An 11,054-nucleotide genomic window follows, 5' to 3' on the forward strand; every position below is an offset into this window, starting at 1 on the left:
GGACGGTTGATTCTACCCTTTTCTCACTCAAAGCCCATATTTCAGCCAATCTGTTTTTATTATGTGAAAAAAGCGTTTTTATATAATATATACTAAATTGCTGTAATTCATGCAATAGTTTCTGGTTTGGCCCCGGTTTGAAATGCCGGCCAAGAGTGAAGAGAAAATTGAGGCTGCTGCCTAGGGTTTTCTCAAATATAATGCATCACAATTTTGGCTGAGAAGATAGTAGGAGTTTGTGGTGACATTCTTTGGTTGCCTTTGCGACCTCAAAGTAGTCACACTAAGTTCCTTGTCCCCTGTATTCCCAAACCTCGCTCGCCCACTCGCATTGTCTCGAGACTTTCCTCAAGAATGCTGATTTCTATGGCCGACGAACGCGGAGGTCAAATGAAAATGGTTAATTGCATTGTCACCTCTTGCGGTGTACCACTACCTTAAAGGCTTTCTGCTGGCAACTATATGTAATTCCCTCCCTCTCTCTCAAGGCCCGCTAGAGAATCTGTCTTGTTTTGTGTAAAGAGCAGATAGGATGGAAGGACAAACGATAACAAGAATGTAATTCATCACAATAAAGTCTCATCATCAACATTTATATTTCAGTTATTATAGTGATGTTATTCATTATAGTTCAAATGTAGTGGGAGTAGCAGTAGTAGGCTAACTGTTATCATTGTTATTGTAGACGGCTAGATCAAATGGTGCTGTATAGAACCAAAAATGATTCAATGGCTCATTTCATTTATGGCCCTCAAAAATATAACAGAACCACAAAGCACCTTTATTTGAAGTAACGGTAGAAAAGGTACAGTAGTGTTCATCAAATACAGTAGCTGGGGATTCATTTCACTCTTGTGCATTCTGCGACAACACTTCTCTTATTACCCAGCATGCATTAAACGACCAGGACCAGTGCTCACTGACTTATGCCACTGTTGCCACAAGCAGGGAAGTGGCTTTGGCATAAAAATGTTAACCAGCATTTAACTGCAGACTTGAAGCTGGTCTGATGTGGATAGATTCGACTTGTTAAGTCAAATGAAAGGTCAAGAGATTTTCCATGGATACCCTGCAACCCAAGGCCTATTTAAACCATTTTAATTTAAATGGGAGAGAACTCTTGCTTGGCTTCCTGATGTTTGAGTTAAATGAAGATGGATGCAAATGAAGCAAGGCAAGGAACTTTCAAGATAAAATACACTCAAACTATTTTCTCATGTGAAATGTATGGGGATGCCTCTCAATTTTGTTCACGTACCGTTTAAGCCATGCAGTTCTCGGTCTCTATCTCTGACACATAATAGGAATTGATCAAACTGAAGACTAAGTAACTGATTTTGGCAGATCCCAAAATCCCTCTCTAGTATGTATTTCATTTTCATTAACAAAATCCACACCATTCTGGGCCGCTGATTCTCCACTTCTCTCCTCATACAGACTCATGTGAGAGCAGAGTGGTGAGAGAGTGGCGTGTTTGGATGGCGATGGCCAACGAATGTGTCCCCTCACCCCATCCTCATGTGTGGTGTCAGCAAGTGTGTCCTTCTCACTCTGTTTCACTACCCATCAGCCATTGTGTTTCTGTCTGTCAAGCCCATCTCACCCGTATTGGGTTCCAGTTCTTCCTCACTTTCTAAATGATCGGTTTGTTTGTCACTGTACAGGGCCTCACCAAGGCACGGACATCACTACATTAGGGAATTCACAGTTCACTGGTGGACAGCTCAGCTCTGCACCTTTTACCCCGGGTTCCTTCTGACTGAGAATTCAGCTTTGCTGTACAGTGCACAACGCTTACGGTGAATGCGGTTGTAGTGATCAACTGCTTAGTGATCATATAGTCATCTAAGGATGTAATCACTGTCTGCAGAGTGCACTGTATTAGATTGGAATTCTCAAATTCTCAGTCTGGTTCCAAGCTATACAGCTACAGTACCTTCCTTGTCTCACACACAAATCCAATTGTGTATGAAATCTAATTTCATTTAGATTGTGTTTGATTACTTTTACGGGTTTCCTTAGTCCTTATATAGTGTCAGGGGCCATTCCAACTGTGAGAAAAATAGGCCTAAGTCACGCTTTCATTCAGCTGTAAAAACGTATTACTTGAGCTAGGAGTTAGATTAGGGGTCATCTACTATATAGGTTTCCATACCACTCATTTTGAACCTTATAAAGATGATCTAACTTAGTTATTTTTCTCACATTGTCTAAATTCTCTGCCCAAACTTGGCCCCTGCTTTTACGAACTGGCTGAGTGGTTCCATCGAAGCATGAAAATATTGGAAATGGCCCCATACGAGAGAGAGAAAGTCTGCGTCCAAAATGGCACCCTATTCCCTATGTAGAAGTAGAGCACTGCATAGGGAATAGGGTGCAATTTGTTACACAGACAAAGTTTTTATTTCGGGTGCCGAAGGAAAGTGTTTCCCATCGAACGGGTCGACCTTGGGGGACAGATCTGCTTTCAAACTCGGTAATGACATCTGACACAGTTCACTCGCCTGCATGCTGTTACAGAAATGCATTTTCGGGGTCTAGGAGAGAAGGGGTCTGAAAGTCTGAAACCGAAGACCCCGGGCCGAACATCAGGGGGAACGTTTACTGTAACTTCTTGTAAATTCACATGTAGATGTATTTACGGGTAGTACCTGTATCGGGTAAATCTCTGCATGGATTTGTGTTGCTCTATGATTCGGCTCTCATCCTCGTCTCGCACGACAGTTGGGAGATTAGATTGACTGAAGGGTACATGGTTGCTGGGATCTCAAACCTAAAACAGCTGGGCTAGGAGATTGTGGAGAGTGCCTGTTGAGTCAGAGAGAGAGGAGACAGAGAGGCAGATAGTTAGATATGAAAATGCAGGGGTAGACTCCCAAATTAGGGCTTGAAAAAACATCTATGACAAACTGTCACAGCGGTTTGAATATTGATAATGACTGACTCATTTGGGGGGGGGGGGCGTAAATTATTGTAACTATTCATTCAGGTATTTGGAAATGTATTTGAATGATATGTGTGATTTGGAGCCAAGTCTTAGGGTCGTTTTCCCAGACTTAGATTAAGCCTAGTCCTGGACTAAATAACATTCTCAATGGAGAGAATGAAAGTGCATTATAGTCCAGGACTAGGCTAAATCTGATCCTGGGAAAAAGTGGAAACCTTCAATTTACAGTTAAAGGTAGACTCAGTGATATGACCTACGCTCTTCTAAAAAAAGGTGCTAAGTAGAACCATACAGGGTTTTTTTTTTCAGTTTGTCCCCATAGGGGAACCCTTTTTGGTGCTGGGTAGAACACTGTGCAGAGGGTTCTATCTAGAACCCTCTATGTAGGGTTCTTAAAAGAACCCCCTGTATACGCTTCTACCTAGAACCCTCTATGAAGGGTTCTGCCTAGAACCTTCTATGAAGGGTTCTACCAAGAGCCACTTTATCATTGAAAGGTTCTTCCTAGAACCGTCTATGAAAGGTTCTACCGAGAACCCTTTTATCTTTGGACGGTTATTCCTAGAACCCTCTATGAACGGTTCCACCGGCCTTATTAGCCTATAAAATTGTATTATTTATGACAATGCATGTATCATAAGGCCTTTCTTTGAGGGCCTAGTTATACCCAAACACAGTGGTGTTGGGAATCTCCTGGTTTACAGGCCACATCAGGCCTGCAAGTCACGTTATGCTGGCTTGCAAAGTGATGTGTAATTCCTATGGGAATCCAGCCAGAGTTAGGATATCCAACAAGTGGAATTGTTAATCACCCGCAACCTGCATTCAGAATGACTGCCAGGGTAGGGAAGATTGAATACTGAGTAGGGGTGTAACGATCCATCTACTACATCGATGTATCGATTTATATTCCTATGATCCAACTACATCGATCTGTGCTCGGCGAGTTGGCCTTTTGGACAACATATATCAATCTAACATCGTTTTAAAATGTAATAAATCGATTGTATCGATACTAGGAAATAACCCATTGGATTTAAGCGTCAGACTTTATATGGATGTTTTTTCTTAGCACTTTTAATGATAAAGGCTTTAAACATTACTCGATTCAGTCTGCCTATCCATGACGTCATCGCCCCGCGCCAGCAGCAGCGCAAAGGCGCAAAGACAACAAAACATAGCATGGCGGACGTTACAGAGGAGAAGCCGATGAGCAGAAATTATTAAGCCACCATTGCGGTCCTTACAAGAAACAGGAATCTAGGAAACTTCACCTGCACTGTCCAGTATCCAGGTATTTATTTCAGTCACACTGGTTGAATTTTTGGCTAAAATGTTACTGAATCGATTTCAAGTCACTGAATCGTTTCGGATCGTATCGTTCTAAATGAACCAATATCGTCCTTGAATCGTATCGACAACCACGAATCGTGATACAAATCGAATCGTTGTTAAAACGAATCGTTACACCCCTAATACTGAGACTACCTCAATCATCGAAACTGGAACAACCATCTCAGTAACGGGTGCAATAAATCCAACAGATTGGATGTTTAGAAAACGGTATGTTATTTATCTTTGTGTAGCATAAAATTAATCAACCAATCAATGTACATGCAAAAACACAGATATTACAGTAAAACAAACAATTCTGAAAATCTCCCTGCAATAGAGCATGCTGGGAAATATTATATATGGTTCTATGTAGAACCCTTCTTGCCTTCCAAAGAATCATCAAAGAATCCTTTCTTCCTTAGGATGTTAACGGTTCTAGGTAGAACACTTTGCCTTACAAAGAACCCTTGTGTGAAAGTGAAGTCGTGCATCTCACTCATCGCAATATCTGCTGTGCTGCTCAGTGTAACGCTCATTTCGCAGAGTAAACCAATCAATCAATCTTTCCTGTCCTTATGTTGCTTTGAGGAAAAGCCTGATTGCCCACAGAACTATGTCAGTTTGGGAAGTTGGCCAAACATGACAGTCATATGGTGTGACATAAGTCATATAAAGTCATAAACCAAATATGACTTATTATGAAGTGACGTGGACCAATTACACTTAATGTGTGACACAAGTTCATTCATATTGTGACTTAAAGATGCACTCTGGGATCTTAAGCACAACAAATTTGTATCATATTGCACTAATTGAATTCGTAACATACCACACGAATTGCAAAAATCGGATGATATCATAACAATTTCAAAATTCGTAACATATCACACGAAATGGATGAGGTAGTACACGATTGGATGACTTAGCACACAGAAAACGGGGACCACTTTTGGTTCGTGAGCACCACTTTCAAAACTAGTGGCTGAAATTACATTACATTTTAGTCATTTAGCAAACGCTCTTATCCAGAGCGACTTACAGTTAGTGAATACATTTTTTTTTTTTGTTTATACTGGCCCCCCGTGGGAATCGAACCCACAACCCTGGCGTTGCAAACGCCATGCTCTATCAACTGAGCTACATCCCTGCCGGCCATTCCCTCCCCTACCCTGGGCCAATTGTGCGCCGCCCATGAGTCTCCCGGTCGCGGCCGGCTGCGACAGAGCCTGGATCTCTAGTGGCACAGTTAGCACTGCGATGCAGTGCCTTAGACCACTGCGCCACTCGGGAGATAGTTTTAAATTAAACAAAAGTTTGAGAGTGCATCTTTATTAAGGTCACATAAGGTCATAAACCAAATATGACTGGCTGGCAGTCAAGTGATGTGAACCAATCACACGTGCCTCCTCATGAAGAGCCAGATTCAAATAATGAATTATTCACCCTTTAATCCAACTAAGCTGTAAATTGAAGTGTGAAGAGTAACAAAGACAATCCAAAGAGGGCTGAGTGGGTCTCCAGTGTTTTGGAGTGACCATGCACTCTCTCTGTCTCTCTAAGTGTCTTCCTTGCCAGAATATTAACCTAAGAGCGATGGGGCTAAGGCAATTCAATTAACACAAACCCCCCACTTGTGGCCTACTAGGAGGCCATTTTGCACTTTACCAAGTCTTAATTGTGTATTTGATCCTGCTGATGACTGTTGGAAGTCAAGCAGGCTTTCAGTGGGGTCCTGAGATAGGTGGGGTTGGCCATGCCAGGGAGGCCATCTTGGATTATATGATGTTATTTAATGTGGTATCATGTTGGGAGTGCAGAAGGGTGACGGTTTGGGATGATACACGTCATGAAAGATAGTTGACGTCAATGACACTAGGGCGAAGTGATGCTTTTAGTGAAGGAGAATGTCTGAGAGAATCATTATGTTACAAAGCCCCTGAAGGAAATGAGACTAAACTTTAGGAGCTTATTTTGTGGACTGGAGGCACTGCAATCTTAAGGCATTACTGTGGAAATAATATGTGGTCACATAAGGCCTATGCTGCCACTCTAAAGTGCTACAAAATAATGTTTTGTGATAAGAGACAACTAGGTCATATGAAATCAGGCCAGGACACCACAGATATTCAAAACTGTCAAGTAATTAATTTATTTTTTCTAATATTGAAAGGATTTTTTTAAAGGCAGTAATTGTCACTTTAAAATGTCTGTGTTTTTAACTTTACTTTGTGGAAGGTATTTGATGGCAAATGCCAAATATTCCATATTTGTTATAAGGATGAATTAATAGGCTTTATTTAAAAAATCAAAATCAATATTCATTGCATTGTCTTTTTTTCCTGATCTTTTGTATTTCTGTTTTTATTCCTCATTGTTCATTTGACTATTTTCATTTCAATGTTGCTCGATGTGTATTCTTTCTGTGGAAATATAATCATTTTCAAAAACACTTTAGAAATACTGCCCCTCTTATCGCCTGATCATGTTTGTTCTCTTCTTCCAAGAAGTGAAACAGGCTAACCGTCTTTAATGTCCGTGGTTGTGCCTCATTCCTGCAGCTATGCACTGGACTATGAAATATTTCGAGGACAATTGGTTAAGTGGAGTTAACCGTTCCCTTTTCTCCCCGAAGTAGCTTCCTTTTTGATCCCGCAGAGGCTGGCGCCTTCCAAAACACAACTTGTCTGGCTTATTAAATAGTTTGACCTGAAGAAAAAAACGCCTGTTGCTTCTCAACCGAGCCTATTGTAAACTTTAAAAAGTCCATGACGGCCTTTAAATTGGCATAATGCTGTGTGACCAACAGTCATAGCAAATCGATTTATTTCTTCATTATGTCTGTTCATAAATGTTTAGATGACTTTTAATATTCTAATGAGTATCAATTTCTTTGTGTATTTCTGTATTCCCATATTTTTTGTCATGTCTCATATTTTTTTATTTTAGCTTATATAATACTTTAAAAGGATTCCTTCATAACCTTACAAAGCATTTTGACACTGAGCAAACTTTACCCACATTTACTTTTACGCATTCTTCTGCATCTTATCAAAACGTTCTCAGGTGCGAAATTAATTAATTGAAAGGTTCCAATGAGTGCTCAACTAATGGATGTAAATACTCATGAGGCCTCCCCACTGGTTAATTGCGCTAAAATTGGTCTACTTTGTGTTCCGCGGAGACAAAAAAACCTTGAGCTATCAATGCACCAGCTCCGCACGGGGTCTGTATGATTAAAACGTATTGTTGCTTTCAACCGGTCTCTTGATGTCTCTTGGAAGGCAGCGGGCCAATGGGGAAGGAGGAAAGGAGAGCTGGGAACGTCACGAGGCCAAGTTGAGACGATGATTGGACGGCGCGGAGAGGTGAACACTTACTGCGCTTTTATAGACGACCCCATCTAGTGAGTTTAGCTACTGGGCAATATTCTGACAGCGCGAGGACAGCACCGGACACCATACTCTCGCACGCGATCCGATTCCCCTGAGCTGGCCAGGCGGAGGTGTATGGCCCCGTATCCCTTTGAGATGAATCCCGTTGGCCTACCGGGGTCTCCGTCCCACGAGATTAAACTCCACCAGAAAGAAGAGTCGGATATGGAGGGTGAGGAGCTTCAACCCAAAGACATGACAACCGACAAAGGATACAAAATGAAGACGAGTAGTCTTCCATTCAGCGTCGAATCATTGATTTCCAAGAACACAACCTGCAGGAATTACTATTCTTCTCCCTCCTCGGAATCGGGTCTACTTCAACCGAAGCCTGTGACCGCGGCGGTGCAGAGCACCGAACAGTTTTCTCCAAGGACTTTTTACGCAGAGAGGAAAGTTTCCCCGGAAAGTTCGCAGAGCGTGTCGGACTGTCAGAATGAGGACAATCCGGATTTTTGTGAGAAAGACCAGAGCACTTGGTTCCAGACTTCATCTTTCTCGACTCCCCCTCGTAAGTCCCTCCTTCCAGAGTTCTTGGCTGTCAAAGCTTTGGTCAACTAATTAGGCCAACTATTCCCTATTGTTTGTCTATAATAATAATAATAATAATATAGTAGTAGTAGTAGTAGTAGTAGTAGTAGTAGTCATATTATTAGCAGTAGTATTATTCATAGTTTTTCTATTATTAGTCTATTATTGATGTTGTCCTATTTATTAGATCTTTATTACCTCACATATTAGATCGTTATAAGCCTACTTCACATCTGTTGTCATCACTGTGGTCGTGCCTGTCTATCCAAAAATCAATAGAATTTGCCTCGAAATGTCCCTATAACAGTCTACATATTACAATGTTATTTCAGAGTAGCCTGATAGGTCTAAACGGTGCACCATTAGACAAAGTTCCTGTCTATTCCGAAGTTTGTCATAGGCATATTTTGGAATTGGGAAATTGGTAGGCCTACCCATTAAAATCCATGGTGCAGGTATAAACCTTATGTCAAAGTCCTTAAATGCGTACGTTGTTTGGTGAGACTAATTATGATGAAAAAAACATGTTTTATTGTCACAGGTGCAGTGAAATGTGTTGTATTAAAGGGTCAGCTGTTCCTTCCGAGTTTTCCATTTAATAACAATACCTTTTCATGTATTTGTCCCTCCAGGAAGCTTAAGTCCACCTCCATGTCCTTTAAGGAAACATAAAAACAACCGAAAACCTCGAACGCCCTTCACTACCTCCCAGCTGCTCGCTCTGGAAAGGAAGTTCCGACAAAAGCAGTACCTCTCCATTGCGGAGCGAGCCGAATTCTCCAACTCCCTCAATTTGACCGAGACCCAGGTCAAAATCTGGTTCCAAAACAGGAGGGCTAAAGCCAAGAGACTTCAGGAGGCCGAGTTGGAAAAGTACAAACTGGCGTCGAAACCCATGCTACCTGCCTTTGCTCTGCCATTCCCCTGGGAGCGCACATGGGCTCTCCATCTCTCTACGGACATTCTAACGCCTACCCCAGGCACACTTTACCTGTTCCGGGACTCTTCGGTGGACCTGTCACCTATGGAATGTATTATTTGTCTTGACTTAGATTGTGTATTTACATTTGAGAGAAAATTATATGTCATTTATATGTCTTCAAATATGGTTGCAACACTTAACTTTACCCCCTGTCTGAAACATGGATATATTTTTCCAGAAAGCCATCATTTCCCAGAAAGCCCATAGGCCTATATTTGTCTAAGCGACAGAGATCATTTTAAGATATATGTTGTATACGCTCATTAAAGTCAAATAGGTCAATACTTGTGGGACATGTTCTCACGCCTAGATATTCTTAGCCTAATGTTGGCCACATTCGTTTTGGAAAAGGTGATTGCAAGATCATTTTATAACAAAGGCCTTATTTTGTATATTTCTGATAGCGATTTCTGATAGTTGAGCAATTATCAATGGCCAAGTTGGTAATGCTCGTGAGGCCTTAAAACACAACCCGTTTGCCACTTGCAACTAACAGCGTGTGTGTAATTGATCACTAGACCTATATATTTTTGTATCCATTTCGATTATACACAAAGGGGGGCATTAACATTACATTTATGTAATTTAACAGGCCTAGACAACGTCAATATCATGGTGCGTAAAATATAGCCCTGTGCGCATGCAACGAAAAAGTACTTAAAACAGCCTTATTGAAAGTGCCTTAAAATACCAACTAGGCCTATCTTGAGCTCTCGGAAAGCTTACTTGAACTGTAAAATGTCTGTCATTTGTTTAATTTGTTCAATATTGACGATTTTTCATATTCAATTGTCCGTGCATACAATTATGGAACATTATTAATGTGTACATTTGCCGCATTTCTTTCCAGTTGCAAGCTCTGTACATTTCTTTTCATGGAGTGAAATATTACTTTAAAAACAAATGTGCATAAACAATTTGTACTTTTTTACTATTAGAGGCCTTAAGACCAATTACAAATGGGATATTTGTATGATATAAAATTGATTTTATTTTCAAGAAATATAAATAAATCATTGTAAATTATAGTGTTCACGTGTCCTGCAACTCTGATGGAAGAACACGCAGGAATATTGGTATTTATAAAATATCTCTGTATCTGTACTGTGTACATACATGGTCTTATTTTAATTCTTCAGTTATATCTGTAAAAACTGAGCTCAGTAAATAAACATTATAATTTAAACTTCTGTTGGAATGCTTTTGTCTCGGTCAATGAACACTGATTACACGTATTACGTCACACGGTGAACATCAAGATTGAAAGGAGAAATTGACTTGACAGGAACCAATGTAGGCCTACATAATCTCCTCATTTTCTCTTATTATAAATGTAACAACAATTTCTAATTTCAAGGTTCAGTATTTAGCCTCCAACTATTCTGAATAATATTTGTATAATTCGTTCATCTATGACGACTGAAATGGTAAATTGCTGCAACAAAAACTGCAAAAGTGTTCTTGATACTTGCCATGTTTAAACGAACAATATCCTTAGGCTATATATGTTTCTAAAACAATTAAATTGTTGTGCGAATTAGGCCTGCTTTGTCAAGAATAACGGAATTTATAGGCTACCTTCACAAGACTAGACTTGGGCGGCTGTTGTAATATGCCCATCACTACCACTAATAGCCCTACTCCTATGATAATAATTTATTAAAATTATGTTAATAATAATTATAATCATACGCTTTCATAAGATTTTTCCTTGATATATTGTTTTAACTGTGTCTTGTTTCCATTTGTTAAGCTAAACGGTAGTTGGAACGACCAATGACGTTTGGATGCTATGATTTTGTTTTATTAATCTCTGTCATATTAAACA

At 40.3% G+C, this 11,054-nt stretch overlaps 1 protein-coding gene across 1 annotated transcript; it reads left to right on the forward strand.

Annotated features, from left to right (window-relative positions):
• The first annotated feature begins 7,671 nt into the window (after window positions 1-7,671).
• On the forward strand, window positions 7,672-9,372 carry LOC121532607 (homeobox protein MSH-C-like). The gene is given in 3 exon segments (XM_041838401.2): window positions 7,672-8,224; window positions 8,877-9,167; window positions 9,170-9,372. Coding segments are annotated over 3 exon segments (849 nt in total). The 5' UTR covers window positions 7,672-7,788; the 3' UTR covers window positions 9,292-9,372.
• Window positions 9,373-11,054: the final 1,682 nt, after the last annotated feature.

Source organism: Coregonus clupeaformis, unplaced genomic scaffold, assembly GCF_020615455.1.
Source record: "Coregonus clupeaformis isolate EN_2021a unplaced genomic scaffold, ASM2061545v1 scaf0189, whole genome shotgun sequence".
NCBI classification, from domain to species: Eukaryota; Metazoa; Chordata; class Actinopteri; order Salmoniformes; family Salmonidae; genus Coregonus; species Coregonus clupeaformis.